The sequence below is a fragment of the Ambystoma mexicanum genome, chromosome 11, assembly GCF_040938575.1.
Source record: "Ambystoma mexicanum isolate Mex_15411 chromosome 11, UKY_AmexF1_1, whole genome shotgun sequence".
NCBI classification, from domain to species: domain Eukaryota; kingdom Metazoa; phylum Chordata; class Amphibia; order Caudata; family Ambystomatidae; genus Ambystoma; species Ambystoma mexicanum.
In genome coordinates, this window is record NC_090934.1 from 903,569,301 (window position 1) to 903,593,947 (window position 24,647).

At 43.6% G+C, this 24,647-nt stretch overlaps 1 protein-coding gene across 11 annotated transcripts in view; it reads left to right on the top strand.

Annotated features, from left to right (window-relative positions):
• BRSK2 (BR serine/threonine kinase 2) overlaps window positions 1-24,647 on the top strand; it is a 1,020,916-nt gene that overhangs the window by 401,999 nt on the left and 594,270 nt on the right. For all 11 annotated transcript variants that reach the window (XM_069623972.1, XM_069623974.1, XM_069623973.1 and 8 more), the window contains one exon: window positions 15,345-15,439. In XM_069623972.1, the coding sequence (XP_069480073.1) occupies window positions 15,345-15,439 (95 nt within the window). Of the gene's footprint in view, window positions 1-15,344; window positions 15,440-24,647 lie in introns of those variants that run through there.

A 24,647-nucleotide genomic window follows, 5' to 3' on the forward strand; every position in this document is an offset into this window, starting at 1 on the left:
GATTACCAGCATGCGGAACTGGGCCGAGGTAATCCCCTGCACCCAAAAAAACGGAAGAGTCCAGCTATGTGACAAAGGTTTACTATTTATTCAAAAAATCATCAACAGGGATTAAGACACAGACAATGAAGCATTCTCCAAAACGTTCTCATCGATCCAAAGCCTGTCCCGTTTTGAGGTGGTGTGACATCACAAAATAAAGGATAACATCATAAAAACCTAAGGTGGAAAGGGATTGGTTAGTAGGGTAGACTACATATACAATGTATAGGGGATTAGTACATTGATTGGGTGAAACATATCTGGTGGCTCCTCCTGTGACCACCTCCTAATGTTGCAACTACCAATATTTCAGGTTAATGTAATGTGAATGGGCGGTGCAACAAAGTGTGAGCTCAGCGTGGAAGTTGAATAGGGATTGGTGAAAGAGGGTCTTCTCAGTTACCAGTCCAAGTGCAACTACTCAAGGTGGTGAGAATGGCCCCAAAGGTGCTGTATGTTCTCAACAATTTACCATCTCTAATCCTCTCGGCCTTGAGACAGAACATTCGGCTTTGAACCTGGTATTACTTTTGTATCATTCTGCCTTCGATTGGATGGGAACAACTTCATCAGCCTTGCTCAAATGAAAAGGCCTTGTCTCCTAGGTTCAGATCATGTGTTCAGGGACTGCACACTTGACTCCTCCTGCTTGCATTTATGCGGATTTTCAGCTTTTACACACGCAGGTGTCCTATCTCATCTGCTAATCGGAAACCGTTCCTCTTCTGCATCCTTGGCACAAACATGCACAGTGGCTGCACTGGAAGCCTGGTCTGCACGGCTCTGCGGAATCAGCATGTCCGCCTCTCTCTGAATTCTCAAGTCCTTTTAACACTTTCCATTCACTTCATTGTACTTGTGGCTTCCATCTTGATTTACATGGTCGCCCATGTTAGTTGTGTTTAGCATCAGCAAGCAGTTCATATGTATTCTTGTGCAACTTGCGGTTACTGCATACAAAGAGTGTGCCTGTCCTCTATCTAAGTGAGTCATAAGCATGTTCTTCATGTCTGCAAGCAATTCAATCTAAATGTTCGCATTGCTACATGCAGGGATGCATATGTGCTGCCTGTCTAATATGTCTGGCATAGTTTCCGTGATGATAGTGTGATTGGTGCAATGAGGGCCACATTTAAGTCTCTCTCTTCAATGTGACCCCTAAATGAACTGGGTCCCAAGATTTGATCCACCCCATTTTTGTAACCTTTAATGCATTACATTTTACACCTGTTATTATTTTATTATGTATTTTGTCTTAATGTTCTGCATTTACTTGTTTACTATTTATTGTTTTTATGTACCCCTGATAGTTTCTGGTACATATTGTTATTAGTATGTTGATTATTCCCCAGTTTAATGAGACAGGGCCTCTTGCAGCTGATGATGATAGTAAAAATACTATTGTGTTTTTATATAGCTATTCATGTCAGATTCCTCTACCTTCTAATTGCTGTAGTAATAGTCATTGTTTTTACCCCACTTTGAATGGTACTCGATTTATCGACCTCTGAAGGATGCTAATTCAGTCCTGCTGAGAGATTCTAACTTGTGACCATTTCACAGACCAGTGCTTTACTTACCTACCTATCCACCTTTGGCGAGCAGTTCTCTTTCCACCAATGGTAATCCAAAGACCTTACTAAACGTACTGTGTGCACTTTATTCATACTGAGGTTGCAGGAACAGGGTTAGAGGTTATCGTACCTGTGAGTCATGTGATGATTTAGAGTTCGACTCCCATCAGCCCTCCCCATTAATGTTCCTGTGTAGAGTGGATGCGGGTTATAGTCGAAAACATTTGGTGAGGGCTTAAAAGAAATAGTGACAATTGGGGAAATGTTTTGTGCTGCTTCTGGTGTGTTCCCCTACAGTACACTGTACCCACCGTATATTGTGCATTTATTTGTCTCATTCATCAAACCTGTTGGCTGGTGGAGACTCTTTTTCTCCAGCACTCCATGTTCACTGCTCTTGAGTGTTATTACATAATTACAACAGGGCTGAGGAGGCAGCTTGCACCTTTTGTCCCTTGATATGTCGGTCCGCTCCTCAATCCCCCCCTCCCCTCCCATGTATACCACACTTGAATTCTCCTTCCTCTGGGTGCTTTTGCAGCACAGTGGCACATTTACACTAGATTGAGCTGGGAGGATAGCACAGGGGCAACATGCTTGTCTTGGAAGCCAGACAACACTGAGCGTCATTGGTTCAATACCGGTCCGTGCTTAGCGGCTGGACTGCAACATGAAGCACACTAGGAAAGCCTCATTTAATTGGCTTTTTAAAAATGTTTTAATTGAAAGCTGCCCTCTAGCAGTGACTATTGTAATGACCCTTTCTCAGGCCCGGGAACAGTAAGCGGTTGTGGACTTTGCACCACAGACCCCTCTCCTCTAAAAACGGCTGCTATTCTACACATCAGGCCAGTGCCACGACCCCTTTACCATTGCTCCACACCTACCCCCACAGGCATTGCAATGGTCCATGATTGCCTGTATAGATTTCTTAGCCATCAGCTGTGGTCATAGATGGTAGAGGCTTAGAGTTGGGTGTGGGGACGAAGCCAGGCCAGTAGGCTGCTCCAGTCAGAGAAACAGTACGTATGCACAGTTCATTTAGAGACTACAGCCATTATTTTGAGTAGGGTGCCTCTACTTTACTTACATATACGTGCCACACAATACAGCAATACAAGTTGACAATGATGAAGTTGATGATTTTTTACACCCCTGCTCAGAGGCTTAGAAGGGAAGTTGCTATAAAAGACAAGATGACGACAGTCATGCTGCTGGGCATATTAACGTCGCTGCATACCAGAACATTCCAGATCTCAGGGTTATCACTTAGACCGATAGGTTATGTTTTCAGAAATGCCCAAACATTATGAGCTTTCTTGTCACTCTTTGTGATGCAACATTAGTCACTCATTGTTGCACACAATCTTAAGACTCTGGTGTGGACTTATTTACACAGCACTTGCAATCCTGGTCCCTGGCCCAGGCTTACATTTTGGAATTTCTGAGCTGTGCGCTGGTGAGTATTCTGCCATGGAGGAGTTTATTAGTACAACATTTGGAACTGATCATGATCTCCCTATAACAAGGTCAGTAAGCTGACCCTGTCAAGAGCGGATGCAGGACCTCTCTCAGCCTGGTGTGGGAGGCCTACCAGGGTGGAAGGTAGAGCCAGCCCTACCCCCAAAGGGAAAAGTGGCAGTTGGGAGGTTCCCAATCTCTGTCCATTATTTTTATAGTGCCAGTTTGCGTGCATACAGTGCCACTCTAAAAACATCACCGAGGATGTGCAATGTTGCCGTCTCAGTACCACATCCTGGCCGAAACCCTGACTGAAAAGGAGGCAGCAAGAATGGATCATTATCCCTTTATTTACTAGATCAGAGACCACTCTTTCCAGGAATGTAACCAAAATGGGAAAATATGTTATTGGTCGGTAGTTGGACAAGCAATCAACGTTCTTAGTAATGGGTAGACCTGCCCTATTTTCAGAGAATCGGGGAAGCAAGTCTGCAGCAAAAGAAAGATGCACAGCTGGAGGAAAAAAATGAATAGAAAACATAACATGGTCACTGTTTTTGAGGTAGGACAAGGGTTGTCAGAAAAGTATGTAGGCTTAATGCCTGAGATCAGAAATATACTTTTGTCGGCTTTGGGGATACAAAAAGAGCCCCAGGTGGCTGTAGTTTTTCTATCTAAAATAAGAAGAGTAGAAGATAACTGTGGAATTTCATTTTGAACCTTGGATGAAAAAAACATAGCAAAATCATGACAATTTAGAGTTAATGCAGGAGATTGTTTGAGTGGATTTTAATGAACTTTAACAGGGCAAAAAGAGCTTTGGGCTGGTTAGTTGCAGATTCAATAGTGTAGGTGTAATATGGAAGATTTGCTTTAGAGATAATCTCACAATAGCTGCAGCAGGCTTGTTTTACATTTTCCAGATAAGCAACTGTGGAGGAAGAACAGCAAACGTATTCCCCACGATGAACAGATTGTCATTGAGAGTTGCTGGTGCAGAGAAAGGTTGTGCCTGCTGCCGCACTTAGTATCTTGAATTAGTTGGGGAGAAACAGAGTGACACTGGCGATGGAATTGTTCCTGACCAGATGCCATGCCTGTTGGAACCCAGATTTCTCCCCTCCCAATCGCAGCCAGGTACCATCAGCACTCCTCACCCACACCCAACCAGCCCCCCCCCCCCGCCCGCTCATTGCTCCGTTGTAGGCCCTTTGGCACCACTGACTACCACTCCCTTTCCTGTTCGTTGCTCTAGGTTCCAATCCAGTATTAGTAAATGTAAGCACTGCCTGGGTGATCAGGATTGTAAGCTTTTCAAACATTTGGTCGCTTTTGAGGTTCATGAGCAGTGGTGCAAGCTAAGTAAACATTGTGGTATATGGGGAACAAAGTGTGCTATCGTGCGAGTGCTACCTTTGTGCATTCAACGTTCAACGGGAAGCACACATAACTTGTAAACATTAAATAATCACATCTTGTCGAAGCGAAGGCATAAGTAATAGCTAAGCAGGTGCCCCATCCTCATCCAGCCCTCACCTCTCCCCTTAAGCCTTCATAACATTCAAAGGTTGACTGGCAGCTGTAAACCATCCCTACGGTACTCCACTTTCTCTATTACTTGGTCCCCAAGACCAGGGTCCTCCTTCACCCTTCCAACAGTTATCGCATTTACTTATTAATTGTATCTAGAGGGTGACCGGCACAGTGTAAAAGGTAAGTAATTTAATATCATGGTACGAACATTCAGGCCTGCATTGGTGGGCAGGTGAACACATTTGAGATGCCACTTAATTTGCGCAAAGAATAATTTTATAGTGTATAGGGCATGAGATAGATTCTGGTGGACCCAAGAAAGGGACCTGAGTTTAAATAATCAAAATCCTTTTTCCAACTATCATTTGTGATGAAATAGAAGGATTCTTCCTTAAGTGGACTCCTAATGCCACTTAAAATTAATTAGTTGATTCCTCCTCCATTTCCATTTTATAGTACCACGATTGCGTGACATTGTAATACATCAAGGGGCTCTTGCTCTCCAAATGAAAACTTTGAAGTGGTAGTAATTTTCACATAGTTCAACAGGAAAACATGAGTCTTTTCAAAAGTCTTGTACATGGTGTTGATGTAAAAGATGATTGCTGTGATCACCATATACTTGCAGCACAATTTGTCACTTCTAATGTAAATTATTTTGAAATTACTCTGTGAAATATCAGAAACATGTCTCTTATTAAACACAATAGGATGCGGGTACAATTTGTTAAGACCACAATAGAATCATTTCCCACATATTATTGAACATTTTTCTTAATACAGAGAATTGAGTATTTTGTTTGTAGTATCCACAGATAGTAGATAGAAGATCTCGTTTTTGTCTAGAATAGTCATTGTATTTCAATATATATATACAGAGAGATATTGTGTTGCGAGTACAAACATAAGTGAAACAATTATTATTATTATTATTATTATTATTATTATTATTATTATTAACAGCAGACAGGTTGCATCCTTTTTTTCGTAGGCAAGCTTTTTGTAGGCAAGCTGCCTGTATTTTGATTGACTTCTCGAGCACTGAAGTTAGGTGACCACCTTAAGCTATTTATTTATTCCACCTTTAAGTTCTTTATTTATTGTTTAAAATAATACTAAGTAATTAGATCAAAAACTGCTTTTTTATTTTCCGATATTGTGGTGTGGGATTTTTGTGTTGGAGAGTATTAGATGTTTCTCACTAATTCATCACTTATAAGAAAGGAAACTATATTCCATAGATACAGAAGTCATTATACAATGTAAATCTTAAAAAGGCCTCTGCAATTTGAGCCCTCAATGCTATCATAATATTTCTATTTGCTAGCTGAAATCTTAGTGTGATGAATTCGACCATCTGCACGGTTGGTGTGCTCTCTCTCACCTGGGCTTTTTTGAAATTTTATATGAAATTGAATGATGGTACATCAACCTCTGGAAAATGTGTGGGGCTTATCTGCACACATTTTCCTATGCTCACCGCATGACATACACATAGACCGGTGTACTCTGGGTGGACACAGCCTACAGGCACATTTCTCCATGTCATATTTAGTTGGAATCTGACAGGTGGTGTACACGATACATCTCAGAATGGGGAGAGGCAAAAACTTCCTCCTGCCATGGCCAGCCTAATTAACTATCAAAGGCTCCATGGATCTGCCCTGTCTCTTTGTTTACCCTCTGCAGAGGGTGGCAGCAATTAACATAATTAACATACTAATAGAGTATACATCAAACCGGCCCATGTGGAGCCCGGCTGCAGATTCTAACAAAGGAGACAGAAGACTCCAACAACCTTTGATATGCACTGTGTCACATCTAGCCAGCTCCTGCCTCTCGGTATCAGGGGACGTGACGTGTCAAGTCTGGGACTATGTATTTACATTAGTCATCCCCGCAGAGTGACCCCATTCAGAAGTTACAAGTATGTGGTTTGGCAGCGACCAAAAGTGGTCTTGCCAGGGAGACTTGCCGCTTTAATCAGGAACCACAGACAGCTCAGTTAACCTGAGAGACCATTTGATCCACAAAAGACAGGAAGATGTGTGGGACTTAGTATTACATGTTTTCACCCCTTTACTTTTTCTGTTGCACTGGTTATGACCTCACACATACAGGAGATTGTTGGTGGGGAGCCATGATTGAATCATTAAGATAGGCTTAGCCTAAACCAATCACTGGGGCCCATTTGGCTTTAAAAGAGGGTTGATCATCTGCAGTGCCAAGACAAACTCATTTAGGCCCTGGCTGAGGGTGCAGTCTACCTTACAGCTTCCGCCAGTGAATGAAGAGCAGAATTTCCAAAGAGGGAAGCAAGATCCCTCCCCTAAACATCTCCCAGAGAACAGAGGGAGATACTGAATCCAGAGGACCCTCCAGCACTTCCAGAACCGGTACCAAGCCAGTACACAGTGTGCCCTGCTATACTCTGCATGCAAGCTTCCTAAGTGGGAAGTGCCAGAGATTCTCTGAACCAAACCAAGGGCAAGGGCATTGCCTGCAACACTCTTCGCAGCTTTGGGCCGTCCGCCTTAAAGGATGACATGAGCCCTGTGAAGAAGCTAGGAGGAGTGCATCGGCAAGCATCAACTAGCATCTGCCTTAAAGGACATTTTTGAGCCAGTTCAGCCCCACAACCTGCAACCGACTTCACCGCTGATTGTTGTCACTCTGCAGTCGGTAATGTTGTCCGAGACACCTCGACCAGTGCTTCAGACCCACCAACCAGCACTGAGATGATTCCTGACCCTGAGCCACCATATAAGCCAACCTGCAGCCGCCCATCCAGCTTTGCTCGCCGAACTGCCTGCTGTCTGATACCTGCAACTGTCTCTTGTCTTGAACTCTGTTGCAGGAACTGCAAGATGCCCTGAAACCGGCTCAACCCTGTTGAGCTCCACAAACGTCTACAAACACAAGGTACATTGTGGTTCTGTCCCTCTGGTCCTTCTCTGAAGGTCCCTTGTAACATTTTTCGACCCATTGCTCCCTGTGTGTGGAAACCAAGTATCCTTGAATTGTTGCGTTTAATTACTTTACCAACTACCTTTCTGTCAGTATCCAGAGTGCATCCCTTTTCTTTCTTGAAACTGTCTGTCCTCTGCATCCCTTTACAGGGTGGGTTGTATTTTGTAGTGTGCTAGAACTGCTTGTTGAATAAATATAAAGTAGATATTTGTATACGACCTTGTCTGGACAGTCCCTTTTATCTTTGGGTAGTAATTGTATTTTCGCTCTGTTGCAACTAACCAACGATCCACAACCTTTTGGAGATAAGCCTGCCATTCCGTCCACGTTACCAAATTTGGATAAGGAGGTTTATAATTGACTTGTGTTTCCAATCTGTTTTGATCCCTTTTGGTTTACTAGAGGTGTAGGGCTGATTGATGGTTTGGAAACAGATATTTATCCCTGGACCACTGGTTCCCCGGAAGTTGATTCGTCACACCTAGAGGCATCCTCTCCAGCCCATCAACTGTGGCCACCGGACCTTCCAAAACCCTCGCAAATTATCACCACCCAATCATGAAAAGAATATCAAGTACAGTGGGAATTTGGACGTCCTTGATGTGAAAAGTCCAGGAGATTCCCCCACACTGCCCTTCCACCAACTGTCTCATCTTTCAATCTTTTGCCATATTACACTGCATTTGTCGACAATGCAATGTTCCGCTTAATGCCTACACATTCTTCTAATTGCACACTAAGCACTGCAGAGCTATGAAGAACTCTTACTGCATAGCCAGCAACCAGACCACCCACTCCCATAACCCCCTCCCTGTTTCAGACCAGTGGTTCTCCTAGAATTCCAATACTGGTAGCTGATCTATCTCGGGGTTTCCCCACTGCATAGGCAGACATCGATGTTTTACTGCCACAAACCACGTAGAAACATATTGGCATATGGGATTGATGTATTTCCTTCCTGCAACCATCAACACTTCAGATTTCTCACCTGCCACTCCCTCTCCTACCACTAGCCCGCACTGCCTTCTCCCTAATCTTCTAAATCTTTGTGTTGGGAGGCCCCCAAAATGTCAGAGGTTTAGCTACACAAGACCATATTACATTTGTGGGACATCATGCTAATATAACGGCTCTCTTGTCAATGGATGCAAAGAGACATACAGAAACATGTCTACAGTGTAAAGTATGATGGCCAAACCGGCCGCATGCAGCGTTATTACTCTTAAAAAAAATAATTCGATTTAAATATACACGTTATGCTTGGACAGCCAACACGTGTTACAACCTATTACAAGTCTTCTTCAGAGCTATTTCTTAATATTTATTACACTATGTTACTCTATCAGCAAGTCGTGCATTTATCGTGGGATTTACTCAAACCTATATCTTTTTTCAATAGCTTTCTTACTTAATTTCTCCATACTGATCTGTTAATATAGATTTAACCATATACTTAAATCAAAATAGTTTCTCCAATACGTTCTGCTTCAGGCTATTTTCTATGACTTCCGACTTCCATTTCCGTCATAGGTTCATATTTGTTCTTTTTTAGTCTATTTCTTGATTGTTATGAGATTCGTTGATCTCAAAGTCATTCAGATAGGGCCATAAATGCCAGAGTTGTTAAGTTAAAAAATCCTCATCCTGCCTCCATTCCTGAACTGCGGCATTCAACGTGGCTGGTTCCCTGTCTACAGTGTTCCCACTGCTTCAAAAGGATCTAGTGGCCTCCTCAGGACACATCCAATTCTTAAAGTAATAGTAGTCCAATGAAGAAGGGCTCAGTACCTCAGTTTTTGTATGGGCAATGACGTACAAGAGTCATGCTGAGATATTACCAAATGTTTTAACGCATAAAACCCTCACCTGATGGTCATTGTATAGAAGGCACTTTTATTCACCTCAGGGATGTCATCCAATACCATAGGTCGCATTGCCCGGAATCGCAAAACGATGCTTTAGAAAAAAAAAGGGTGATGGAATCTCTCCTCAAGGTGCCAAAAAGAGACATCTGGTCCCAAACAATGTGTTTGGACGGGCATTGCTCATGAAGGGTCTTTGCAAGAGGATGTTGTGTAGGATCATCATTCTTGAAGTGGCTCTCACAAGAAGGTACATTAAGGTCATACCACAAGACAACACTTGTACAGAGCAGATGAACAGATGTTTCAGACCATGAGGAATATATGGTCGAGGCAACATCATTAGATAGGACAGAAGGGACTTGACTCTAATGGATCCCACCACTAGAAGGGGAAACATACCAACTTTTTACCAAACCTACAGCAAGCAGGTCACGCTGCTCCGCCAGCCAGCCATTTGTAGTCAAGAGTTGGATTTTCCCATAGTCTAAAAGGGGAGTATAATACAGACACAAATCCAACCAGTTCAATGGTATTCCGATGGAGAACATCACATCATACGGCATATTTCATATAAGGGGTAATCACCCACTAAATTAGTCTTCATGTTTAATTCAGCTGTAGCAGAGTTTTCACTGGACAGTGTGAATTCCCCTGTCCCAGACAGGTGGCATTTGCCAAGAAGTACAGAGTACCTTGCAGAAGTACATTGCTGCTGTAGCTGAGGGAGTATCTATCGTGTGACTCTTCTTACTGCTGTAATCTGTCATTTTGCTTCTATGGGATTTACTTGACATGCCCTTCCCTTTCATGCATACAGTTCAGAACTACACTTTATTCATAAAAGGTTGTTTTCCAGAGATTTTCAAAGTAAGGGCCAGCCAGTTCTTATATTCGGATGTGTTTATTTCAATTTTTTTTTAAACAATAGGAATGTTTACATTGACATTCCTCTGCAGACAAATGCATTCGGACGCAGGGAAGGGCGCTCAGCCAATCAGGTGGCTGTGAAAGTGGCCGAGAACACACTGTGTGCCACCTGCTTTTTACAGCCACCGGAGGTCCTTCCCCAGATGGCGCCATCTTAATTGTGGGGCGGCAACTGGCAGTCTCTCCCTATTGACTGTCTGCGTTCACACCTTCTCTCCAACCCAAAGACATCCTACACCTTTCGTCACCCCCACCTCGTTCCCCACTTAGCTGCTGGACCAGAGTTTTGTGCTCCGGCCTGGTGCTCCTCCCACCTGCGGCGGGCATGGAAATAGAAAAGGGACTTGCCAGGGCCTTGCTGTGGGCCGTTACCGGCCATGTGTGCCCCTGACGCAGGGGTGGTTGCTGCATTCACCCCACCTTAATTAAACCTATGCAAAGTTCTCTATTCACATTGATGTCACCATCATCGGCCCCTTCAAAGGTCTGAAAAAAGAATAATTACACCCTCAGGGACCTGGAGATATGATTAGGGACCCAGTGTCAAAATGACACTTGTACATATTTAAATGAAACTAATCTGAAAAATAAATGTTGTTTCTTTCTTACATATCTACAGTGTGCTGAAAACTGTTCTTCCTTTGTTGGGTTGAGTGTTAGCTGTCGGGGTGGGTGTGACAGTCAATGATTCACTGACATCGTTGTTGGTCTGGCTTGCATAGTGGGGTTCAAAAGACATTGCTAAGTTAAGACAGTTCTGAAATGAACACCCACCTTTACCATCCGTTACGCGTGGAGCCAGTGCTGGCGTCAAGGCAGGCCGTTCAACTGAAATGGGGGGGCCCCACACATGTTCCTCCAGAGATGGTCCCTCACTGTAACAAGCGAAGTTTGAAGGCTTCTTGGAAGAGTTGATTCAGGGTTTCATCTCACCCGATGTCTTCCGTTGTGTGTTCTGCTGCACAGAAGACAATGCATATGTCCCTGCACAATCTGCTCACCGCACACCGCTTGTGCCGCCTTATCTAGGAATCTGCCACAGAATGAAGAAACGAGCTGAGGCTGTGAGCATGCACACATTCACCGAGAAAGACAATTTCTTGCTCTAGTATTCCCCGTCAAAAGCTCAATAGACCATCAACTAAAGGCCATGTCACTTTAAGTGTGAGTTTGTCTTCAAAATGGGTTCAATAAGCAGCAATGTTTCACCCTGCTGATAGCTCTTTGTGTGGGCCACTGAATATGCTTGAACAATACAGATACAGAGAAAATTCTACAGGCGCACACTAAATTCAATATAGTGTTATTTCCTGTTTTTGACTGTAGTCAGGTGGAGAGGAGTGTGTGACAACCTTGGCACTAGATTGCAGTTAGAAGGAACAGAAGAAGTCGGTGTCCACTGTCTGAAACTCGATATCTTTGCCCAAAAGACAAGCAATTTGTAATTATGTTTACAAAAGTGAGTTTATCACAAAGTGATTTATGGATGAGGGGTTACCACACAACACATTCATACAACACGGTTTTGTATCATCAAAATACACTCAGAGTTTTTTAATTCAAAAATATAGAATATCGAACGTTATCAGTAATATATGACTCCTATTACACAATATAAATTAGATCATGTAATTCAACTACCAAATAACTAAACACATGAGCTTTATGCGTTTCGGGATGAAGATCCCTTCTTCAGGAGCATCATTTCATATTTCGCATTTCATTTTCAAAGGTTTAAACTCCAGGATCTGCATCAAAAGTGCGAGAAAGCATATATTAGCTACCCTCTGTGAGATGATAATCTCTATACAAGCGTTCACAGTATATTAAAAGGGTATCTCTCATGTGAGCCACCTGGACACCCTCTTTGAGAAGACAGTGGAAGGGGGGTGGTCATCTGCCCCCTATAATATCTTGCTGGGAGTAAAAAACTTGGATAGTAATGATGCCTTAGACTGGTATTGATGGTAGTGTACAAAAAAACACGTGTACACTTCCTACCTGACTCTCTCGAGGGAAATTCAATGAATACTGGGTCTCCCTCATCTAGTCCTCCTCCTATTACGGGTGGTGCATGGTGCTGTTATTCACACGCACAGTGGTTGATTAAAGGCACGTTACCTGCGTGTGTTTACAAATTAATTAGTAGACCTGTTTGAAAGCATTGCGACAACGGAATATCATAATGGGCGAAAGTACATTGCTTACCTAATTAGGTGTGAAAAATAATGATGTCCAAGGTGTGGCTCCGTTTTATAATAGCAATGAGAATACAGGATATCATCCATTGCAATCTGCATTATGAAAAATACGTATTCTCCGTGATAATCGATATACGACACAGTTTGAACCGCATGCCTTATCTTCCATGTAATAGATCTGCAACCTTTGGATCTCCAGATGTTTTGCACTACTGCTCCCCTCTGCCCTTGCCAGCATACTCAATGGAGAGGGATCATGGGAGTCTCAGTCCTAAACATCTGGCGAGCTGCAGTTTGCAGATCCCTGTTCCATGCTTGCGCAAAGTGTTGTTGCCTTGGAAATCGGCATGGCATACAAGGCACAAGCAGGCAGATCTCACATTGCCCTTTGTCAGGTGTGACTACCTCCCACAGTGTTCATTAAAGGTAGTCACAAGCTGCAGGTGTGGACCGCACAGAGGAAATATGGCCCTCAGTGAAATATTCTCACCTTACAAAGGATAACTTAAAATGTCTGCAAGGAGAAACTTAAAGTTTATCCGTGTTTAACAAGCAAAAACTCAGACCTATCCTAGAATCAGTGGAGCTGATTCATGGAATTATTTGCGCCGAAAAACAGGATTTGTGCGCCATTCTGCCGCAAATCCCCATTTGTTAAACGGGGATTTGCAGGCAGAATGGCGCACAAATCCCCGTTTTTCGGCGCAAATAATTCCATGAATCAGCCCCAGTGTCTCTTGGAATTCGTTTCTTTCTGCCAGCTGGGGGTTGGCGGAGACTGGGAATCTCTGATTAAGAGGTGTGGATGGTCTGTGATGCTCGGACGAGACGAGTCTCCATGTCAACACCACTTAGACAAGAAAGGCCGCAGAGAGTGCTCCCCTCAGAGCAATCACCCTCCTACGATTTGAACGTTCGAACTCCAAAGGCAACAGTGGTCTCTTTGAGTCAGCATCCCGCACTCACACTCACTCTGTGTCTCAAATCCAAGCATGTTCGACTAAGAAGGGGTCAGAATCAGAATCGCCCAGAATAAAGCATTTTCACTCTCCAATCCTTGATAGGAGCATCTCTGGGTCACAGCCCTAATACTAGCCTGATCCCAGTTCCAGCACCTTACAGGCAACCTAAAGTCAAAGCACCCCAGAGGATGTGTTTGACGTGATTAGAACCCCTCCATGTGAACGTTGGCACGCCCCAAGTTCCTTATGCTAACCGGCTATTTGTGTTAAATCCTGCAAACTAGTAAGGACACTAAGTTCGAATGCCTCACTCTATGAAGGTCACTTAGTCGGAGACTTCTAGAACCGAAGGGTCTCAGTGTTGCAGACAAGGAGAGCATTGACATCTCATAGAAATGGAGGACAAGGTCCAAGTCCCCATTATTATAATGGTGTCTGAATCTATCTATCGGCCAAGATGGGTCTCAGTGACAAAGCTCATTTGGCTTGGAAATTTCCCTCGAACTAGGAGAGTCTAAGGGTCCCTCAGGCTAGGAGGGTGTTTGTGTCAGGGCCACACAGAATGAGACGGTAGGAGTGTCGGCAACTCTCAGACTAGTAAGGTCTGAATCGGGGTTCCCTTCATTGGATGGATGTCAAATCCCGCCTGTCTAGAAGAGTGTTTGGAATCCCCAAAAACGCCCTGCGGAACCTCTGCAAGCGAATAGAATAGATTATAGGGGTCTAGGAGACTTGTCTGTAATTCCGCAAGGAAGGTGTCAAGAATGTTGTTCAGACAACAAACAAAGCAGATCATGCTCAAGAAATACTCCCATTTCCTATAATTCATGTGTTTATTCATTGTGTGATGGGATACGTGAAACAGGGATCCAAAACTGCACCCCATGAACAGGGTTGAGCCCCAAAACTCGTATATACTGTGTTCCCAGTGCAGGTTTTCGTGTACAACTGCAAACCTTCAACTACATCATATCAATGCTGTTGAAAGTGGTGGCTTTTTCCCTGCTGTAGGTAGGCCTCCCCCCAACCCCAGATATTCTGACATAACCACACATCTTCATCTCCCACTTAGGGTGGCCAGCTGTCCCGGATTTTGCGTGATTGTCCCGCAATTAGGGACTCCGTCCCGCCGTTTGCAGAGTGGCTGTGCGGGACGCAGGTTGTCCCGACTTTCGTCGGGACAACCTGCCTCCAGCACAGCCACTCTGCAAACTGAAGTGGCCATGGACACAGCCCAGCGCTGCCGCCTGCTGCTTTCCTTCCCTGAGGCTCTCCAGCTCGAGCTGCAACCCTCGACACCTGGCTTAATTGAAAAGCTAATGCTTTGTTCCTGGGGTCGTGATGGTCATGTTTGAAGTTAAAAAACGTGACCATCACCTCCCAAGGACAAAACATTTGCATTTCAATTAAGCGCCGTTAAAAAAAATGTTCATTAAAAAGGGGCAGGCCAAATGTGAATGACGTTGTGACGTTATCGCCGCCTTGTGGGCAAGTGTCCCCCAAAATACTTTTAAAGAGTTGGCCACCCTACTCCCACTGTGTTGCAAACATGCTATTTTTTTTTTAGGTTTATAGAACACAATAGGACTTTTGCAAAGTTCTGATCTGCTTGAAAAGCTATCCAGGCTGCTAGCATGACAGTGTGTGTGTTGCAGCGTGCCTACCGCATACCTTGGCAGACCTCCTTAGAGACACCTGCGTGTGTTTGATGTGGCAGCACTGTATTAACTGTACACTTATTATGATCAAAGTTGCTGAAAATATGTTCTAACCACCCCTCTCTCTCTCTTTTCCTCGCTTTCCTCACAGGTCTGGTTAAATTGGGTATCCACTGTGTAACGTGTCAAAAGGTGGCCATCAAAATAGTGAACCGGGAGAAGCTGAGCGAGTCCGTTCTAATGAAGGTAATTTTCAAGATGGTGATTGCTGAGGGGAGACGAAACAAAAGAAGCGCTGCACTCTGGGGCTGAGAGTCGGGCAGGGCGGGAAATTAATATCTTTAATTATGTTTAACAAATAGGCCTGTCAGTGTGAGGGCAGCGGCGCAGCGCTAGTATTACAGCTCGCAGGGCCAAGAGGGAAGGTGCGGGAATGAAAGAGAACGTGTCGCGAGCGGGCGCCGTGACCACGTGATCAAGAAGGCGGAAGCAGCTGCTGGCATTCGCTCTTAGGCACACAGCCTAAGAGCGAATGCTTTTGTGTATTGCCTGTCCCTGGTTTTTCTTATGTGTGCACCTGACCACACTGTATATATACTCTGTGTGTATCCTGCACAATTACTCTTGTGTATATCCTGTGACTAGTTAGTTTGTGTGCATGTCCTTGTAGTTAAGCCTCTGTTGTGTATATTGGTGCACTGGTGCTACTGCACAAGAGCACGTCTGGGCATCTTCGGGCACTGCTGCCTTTTCCCTGCACATCTGGGCAAGGGTTAGTCTGTGACGGTCCTGCTGCTAGAGGTTCTTAAACACTGCATGCCATGGCGCTAGCGTTTCTATGTGTGTCCAGATTAGTCTTTCTATTGCGCATATCGGGGAATTATTGTGTCTCCGTATAGTTTATTTGCCTTGGCACTAGTTTTTGTGCTTTTTACGGTACAACATCCTTTCATCGCGGGAGGTTTTTTCACTGATTTTCTTTACCGCTGATTTTTTAACGAAAAAAAACTCATTGACATTTTTGGGGGGGTTACAAAAATATATATTTGGGGTGTGGGTGTTCGGGCACATACAAAAAAAAATAAAAGTGGATGGGGGATTTCGGGGGTACCTCCAAAAATGAAAAATAAAAATTCGATTTGTTTTTTCGTTGAAAAATCTGCTGTAAAAAACACAGCGAAAAAAAATCCTGCGATGAAATGACATAGAACCCTTTGTACATCCATTATCTGTTTTGTTGATATCCTGGCACATGTGATCTTGTGTATTTCGCCTGTTCTTTTGTTTAACCTACTAAATGGCCATAGTGCCCCCTTTTGACTTTGGTTGGGAGAGGAACCTATCTTTCTGGCCCAAGAGTAGTCTGTCTGGGGTGACTGAGAATGGAGTATCTCTTGGTTGCGAGGCCAATATTGGGACAGATTTTTCCCATTATACAAAGTGGTCTAAAGCAACATGCCAGTGCCCCAAGACGCAGCTGTGAGTGGGCTGTGTCATGGATCTTCGCTCCCTCTACGCTACGGAGTGTGTGTGGTGTCTGTCTCTGCCTTGGCATGATGGGGAGTCTGGACAAGTACATGATGCCATACACCCATCTCCCATAAAAAGTCACTTAAAGCTAGTCGCATCCCGGATGTAGCTCCCGGGTGCGAATAGCTATCACCTCCTTGTTCTGGTCCACACAGGGCTGTGAATGGACCTGCTCCCTCACCAAGGCCTTTGCTTCACCTTTGCTCCCACTGGCATGCCATTACTGGCTCTGGACGCCCCCAAACACACAGGTGTGATTGGTATATTCAGGCTGGGAGTCTAGTACAGCCACTTTCCTGGGTTATGATCCGCCCCGTGTCGATTCACGCAATGCTGGTGGTGTATTGCATATTTGTGTTGGTTTCCTCACACTGTGGCTGTGCAGCAAAGAACGTGATGCCCACGTTATGCTCTACGTGGATCCTTGTGTCTTTTCTAGCTTGTAGAAGATCAGCAGCCCTTTTGTCATGTTGTGTGTGGATGGTGCCCCTTCTACCTGGTTGTGTAGCACATCTCATGTTGCTACAATTAACATGGGTGCCGGACACAGTCTCCTTTCTGCCTGGCACTATGTTCTCCATAGTTCTTTGTAAGCTTCCTGACTAGAAGTACAGCAACCACGGCCTCTCCACCCCACGCCGTTCTCCTGTAGTGCGGGCTCTGTGCTGGACGCCTGGCTCTGAATATTAAGATGTTGCTGCCGGCAGACTGTCGTGGGGGTCGCTTCACGCTCAGAGATAATGACTTGGATTCCCAAGATGGGCTTTTTATTTTACGGTTTAATGGCCTGCGATAATGATTGCCAGCTCCATAAAGCACTATCGGGGCTAGTGATGGAGAACAACACAGTCTGCTCGTAGCCACACCAGGGTGGGTTCAATCTTCTCTCTTCTCTTCTCCTTTTTTCGCTCCACGTTCCTCTGATTGTTTCGCATCCACGTTCCTCTCCTTTTCACTCCACAGTCCGCTCCTCACTTCCCACCTTCCTTACCTCTTTCCGATTCTCTTCTTTGCCTTAATCCTTTACTAGTCCCTTCACCAGTCTTAATTCCTTTTACCCTTTTGCCCCCTACGTTCTCTTTTCCTTCCTCCCCTCGTTCCCCTTTTCCTCCCTAATTACAGAACTACTTCACGCCCCACTTCCCCATGTGCTTATCTCATTAGATTCCTTCCTCCCTCCCCCACCCACTACCCCTTTGTCCCACCCTCCCTCCGTCCCTCCTTTTTTCCTTCATGCCTTCCTTCCTGCCCCCTCTCTGCCGTCTTCCTATGTAGTCTGATTGTTCAGGGGCACGCATAGTAATGATCTGTAGATTCCTGCTTAGGAGGCAATGGCGGCTAATGTTAAGGTTTCACACTTCAGTGTTTGGCACTCAGGAATTCAGTGTAAACCTCATATATTGTCTTTTCTTGGCAATGATATTTACTTTTCACTCCAGCCTCATCTCTGGCATTGCCCCGTGTTATTTCTCATTTAGCCATGCCACTCAAGAAGAGAAAGACAGTTGCAAATCAGTCTTGGTCATACCGCAGAAGGTTCAGTCCAGCTAGAACTGTAAGGTCGCATCGCTTCAGCAGGAGACCACGAGCAACCATGCTTTGGCCCCATTAGGCATCAGCAATGAAGTGCAGCTCAGCATCTTGGACAACCCCATTATTTCCTGAAAGCCGTGGTTATGAACACATGTGTATGAATGAGTATGCTGGTGCTTAGTGGCATTCTTCCTGTTGATGTTTGGGAGAATGAATCTTCTTTGCAGAGTAGAAGCTGTCAGCAGCAGTTGTAATCAAGGTCATTCCTGGTGTTATTTCATTGAACAAACAAGGGTGTATGCAGCTTGTGTCTTAGAAGATGCCAGCCTGATAGGTATAATTGACTAGTAATCAGATGCACATTTAGCAGGATAAATAAATATGTATCGTGACTCATGATCTTGGATGGAAAACATTACAGTTATTACTGCACAGACTGGTTTACGGGTTCCCTTTGGCTATTAGACTGTGGATGGTAACTGAAAAAGAGCACCTTTTCGATACCCGGCAGCGCAGCCAATGCTTGTCAGAAACGAAATGTGAACTATGCTTCTTGATTAAACATTATTACCCTACGGAAGCTTTCTATCCATGTGTCCTCAAAGGGTATTGAAAAAATATCTGCCATCAAAGACACTGATGGGATCCAAATGCATAGGTAAAAATGCCCCAAATGTGTACATGTCAATTACTGCTAAAACACAAGAACATCTACAAACCAAGGGACGCAGTATAGTCATAGGAGATCACGTGCACAGGTCTTCTGGGACGGACTGACAGAGGCTGTGGCAGTCAATGTAGGCTTCAACATGTGCACAGGATACACCCTTAAAAGAACCTTGCCCTTACTCTGCGGCATCCTTCATTTTGGCACACCAGCCTTGAATCCAATATGACATTGAACTAGTCGATCATTCTGATGCCTAAAATATTACTAGAGCCTATGAAGACTTGATTTTTCATCTCCTTATTTGGAACACATAACAGAACATTCATAAATGTAAAAAAGAAAAACCATCACTGTAACCTTATGTGAATCTTTAGCAACTCAATGTCAAACGTTTCTTTTAAGACCAGCTTTTTTAGATGAAATGATCAGTTGAATTGATAGCTTGTTCCTGCAACAAGTCACCAGCAAACTCAGGGTATGAATGTGGTATAATACATTAGCCCTTCCATGCTTTGGCCTGAGAAAATGGGTTGTGAAAAAAATGATTTGCTTAAAAAACCCTATACCAAATTGCATGTTGCGTGATTGACACTTCAGAGCTGCAGCAGGTGTTCATGATCCATAATATAGTATTGGGAATCAAGATAACTCTATTTCTGAATGGCTAGGCTGATGTCTGGCAACTCTGTGACATCACAATTAATTTCAGAGCTAATCACTGTGCAGGGGTGGTATTCGACAGAATGTAAAATGTTATTGTCAGAACAACATTGAGACAGGATAAACCCCAAGGTATATTTGTTGTTTTACCACCAATGGGAAAACCAACCATGCTTTAATTGGTTGAAGGCACTTAGGTGTCGGTAGACAATACAATAAAATGCCTTTGGGAGTGTGGGTGCAACTGGAGTAGAAACATTTTGTATTACACATCTATAGTAGTTTATTAATCCAACAAAACATTAGATCTTTTACTTCAAGTTGGTTATAGCTGTTCCAAGATGGTCTGAATTTTGAAGGACCTCTATGCACTTTGAGGGTGTAATTCACAGTCCAGAAAGTCTTCCATTACCAGGTCTGTATGATATAAATAAAGTTCCATTTTAGCACACATGTGGTGGTTTTACAGTTTCCAAAGGACAAAACACATGCTGAATCTGGTCTTATAGGGATTTATGAAAATGTCATGGATGTACTTTACTACAAATGTAGCATTACATCTCCAATACATGTTTGGAATTTCTGTATGCAACAGGTGTTTACTACTGCTGAATACCAGGACATTCTCAAGTTTTGAATATGAAAGTCCATTCACTCACAACGTTTATTTAAATCAGGTTATTGGCACCTTGTAAAAGAAATTAAAGATAAATAGCAGAAGGACATGATGGATAAGTGTAAGAGATGTTGTACATGCCACTATACTGTAAAGATTTTTAAAGATCCCCTCTTTTTCCTATTATGAAGATCGTCGTGCAGCTGCCAGTGATCCGGAAATGTCCTGGATTTGGAATCCCCTACCATATGTAATTAGGATATTGTAGGTGTCGGAGACGGTCATTGGCCACTTGGAGGCATGAAGCCAAAAGTGGACTTTCTTTATAATGTCATTTAACTCTGAGGTTTCTTTGAAATATCATTTATGGTAGGGGATATTTTATTCCGTAAACTAATAGATCACAGAGTCCTCTCCTTCAACACTAAGTCGTCTACTCTTCACAGTAGCTTCCAATTGTTTGCATGTAGAATACATCTAGAAGTTCTAATGTGTGCAAATATAAGAAATTAAAAAAAAACATCAAAACACAGTTTGTAATTTGTTGCAAACAAATATTGGGAGAAGTTAATCCATTGTTGTAGTTTAACGTATGTAGTAAAATACAGAGTACTGACCTGTATTAAACTTCAGCAATGGAATAAATAAAAATGTTGCTGTAAGCATACACTTGTGGATTAATGGTTTGGACTTTGATACACACTAGGTGTAATCAGATAATTCAATACCCAAAAAGTTTCCAAACAAATTGATTTATCGAGCGCAAAGCACATGCTTTGAATCAAGGATATAGGTCAAAACAAAAAAGGGTTCATTTCCATGTAATAGTGTGAGGTCCAAAGAGAACAGATCACATGAGAGGAATCGTCAAAGAAACCCCTAATCTCTAGTAGGACTGTGATCCTAAAACAAAGTGTCCTAATCTATAACAGTTTGTGGTCAGCGTTAGGTCACCTTGAAGCAATCGTACACAGTCACCCACAGTTCTATTAGGTTACCAAGGCCAGAGTCCTTCCCGTTATTTTTTATGGTGAACGGTTACCTTCCTGGGCTGTAGGCGCTTGGCATACAGATGACAGTTGATCTCTTCACCGTGTGTCAAGGGTGGATTTTCAGGCTGCAGTCATTATCATGCACCTCCAGTCAAGGGTGGTTTGCCAGGTTTGAAGGCAGTAGCCATATTTGGTCTTTCAAGTGCTCACCACAGGATCAGGATTTCAAAGAGCCTTCAACAGGCTCAGGCATCTTGAGAGCCCAACACATGCTCATACTTAATAGCTCACCACAGGCATACATTTGGCAAGATACACTTATGGCTTGGCAATGAGCCCTCCTTGCTCAGATTCCCAATCAGCCCCAATGAGCCGCCTTAACTCGGGTTCTCAATAAGCAAGTATTTACCATTTTTCTTGGTTAGGGGGGGCTTGCCAGCCCCAACAGGTACTGGACTATAGCTCCCAGCTAGCCACCATCTTCCGCTTGTTCTCTCTGCCTTCAACACTTTCTTTAGGCATTTCAGCCTTACCGACAACTGGGTCAGGTCAACAAGGCTCCCCACCTCACTAGCAATTGTATCCTGAGGGTTCCCCAACGGAGGCACCGCTGATATTGGTGTCTACCTCTCTGAAACCCCTGTAGCTCTTGTCCCTCATGGCTTGGCCAATGTTGGATTTCTGCTTTGATGCACTCTGTCCAATTCCTCCACCAGTCAGAGCGTCCACTATCTCAAAACTTAGCTTTCAGCTACTGTTATCCTCTCCACTCCTCCCCTCAAACGTCTTCCTATTGCAATATTCTCCATCCTGTAACACCACCCTCTCCCTCACCACTGTCCTTCTCCCGTCCTCCTGTCTGTATTCCTCTCTCTTTTTTCCCTCCTCCAACACCAACCTCTCCACACAAGTCTTCCATCCTCCCCATCTAGCCCTCCACCAACTCCCTCTTCCCCCTTGCCATCTCATTTTCCTCTTCTCTAGCTCATAGTATATCCATCCGTTCCTTAGAACTCCCACCAAACCCCTTCACTGTGGGCCTTCCTGTAGCACTGGCATATCCGTGCTCATGAAGGCATTGGGGTAATGAGGGCCGGACCAGGGATACATGGGCCTTATTGGAGGTGGAGACATGGGATTTAATGGTCTCTCTCTCTCTCTCTCTCTCTCTCTCTCTCTCTCTCTCTCTCTCTCTCTCTCTCTCTCTCTCTCTCTCTCTCTCTCTCTCTCTCTCTCTCTCTCTCTCTCTCTCTCTCTCTCTCTCTCTCTCTTCCCCCCTCCCCCCTCCCCTCCCCTCCCCTCCCCCCCTCCTAGGGAGTTCTAAATGCTCTTCATAGTTCTGCCTTCATAAAGAACAAATGTATTTTATTTCATTTATCTAATGTGTTTCAGTTCATACAATTAAAAACTTTACGCATAATTAAAACATGAAACACAAATACATTACAATTCATGCATATTGACATGCACCATAAAAGTACTACTACAAAACAAATTCAATTCATCCCTCACTGCCGACAATTACATACATACATTTATAGCGTTTCATAATTAAAATATTTCAGAGTTACAATATTTCAATCAATACATAATAAAAGTACAATTTATCATCCGCTCGCTCTAAAAAGAAGAAAGCCCTTTAGTTAATTTAAAACACTTTCTACTCTCTGCCAAACCCTGTGATTTATTATACGTGTTTAGGCAATATACCCAAAATGGTGCCTCTTATGGCATTATAATTATGCACAGAGCTGCCAGACATTGTCATGTATAGATGCCCAATCTCACTACATTCAGTCATCACATGTTCTAGGGTTTCCATCATGTTTTCCTTATTACACATAGGGCAGTATCTTTCTGCCGATGGTATCTTCAGTCTAGAGCCAATGGCTGTACTGTAAGGACAGGCAACCCATCAACCCGCATTAACAGCACAGTTCTACGGACCGTCGCTGTGGGACATTGTAGCAGATAAGATTGGGGTTTCTTATACCTGTGACTAGTTAGTAGGGACTCCCCATAGCTTTTTAGTTTCTCCAGGTGCTGGTAATTATAATGCCAGTCCCATTTTTCCAACCTTGTGGTGAATTCTTTCTCCAGAATATAGTAGTCATTGGACCACTCGGGATGCCAATCGACCAGCATAAAAATTACTTTTACGTGCTCACTGAAGAGGTCACTACTTATGTTACTAGGCGCATACCAATTTTGTGACAGTAATGCACATTTAGGGTTGGACACAGTTTTAATATATAGGATTGCCTGCCTTTTAATCACTCTCCCATACAGGGATAATAGGCCCATTTATAGCCTCAAGATCTCAATAGCTGTAGACACTGGGGGACCCAATATATTCTTCCAAAATGTGCCTTCCATAATATCAAATCATGCTGTGTCTTTCAAGTAGAGTGCATCAACTATGTACAAAATCAGGGGGGCAAAAACACTGCTCATACAATCTGATGACACCCAAAAGACTATATCCTGCAGTATTTCTCGAGAACCTTGCTATCAATGCAGTAGTTTGGCAAGCTTCTTGTTTTCGTACATCGTACATTAATTCATTCCCACCTTTAACTGAAAGTTCAACTCCCAAATATTTATACCAGGATACATATTCTATCTTACAAACACCTACTATTAGGGACGTCCGAGGAGAGTTTGTTTTAGAGAACACGATTTTTGTCTTATTCATGTTCATATCCAATCTCTTCTCATTGACATAGCAGTACAGTTCTTCAAAAGATCTTTTAGCTCCACTAAATGTGTGAGATCATAGCACAAGATCATCTGCGTAAACCAGGCAAACGGCTTGACTGTTGCCAATGTAGGGGACCATTTGATATCAATTTCAATCTGGTAGGCAGATCAGCTAAGTGCAGCTTGAAAAGTAGGGGGGCCAACACGCAACCCCACTTAACGTTGCGATTAGTCGAGATGGGCTTTGTGGTGGCCCCACCTGCATCAATCTGCAACTTTACCGATGTTTCTTTGCGGAAAAGTTTCAGAAAGTGGATCCGTAGCCCCGGGCACCCATAGTGTTAGAGTTTATTCCACAATCTTTCTCTATCCACCATGTCAAAAGCAGAACGTAAGTCTATAAAGATTGCAGTAGCCCTCTTAATTTGCATGTCCACAAGTCTCAAATTGGCAAAGTGTAGGAACCCTTTCTGGAACCTGTCTAAAATGCATCCAGAATAGAGCGTGCTTCTGTCCAACTGCTAAGCTCATCCAACAGCAGCGAGGCGAACATTTTGCCGGGAACATCCAGCATATATAAAAGCCTTTAGTTCAAAGGGCTATTATGTGCTCCCTTTCTACATATTGGAACCAAAATGGCCTGTGTCCATGAACTAGGGATAGCTCTCTCATTGAGCACTTTCCTATAGAGGATCATCAGGATGTCCGCCCAACAATCAGGGTTTTGCTTGAAAACCAAATTGGATAATCCAT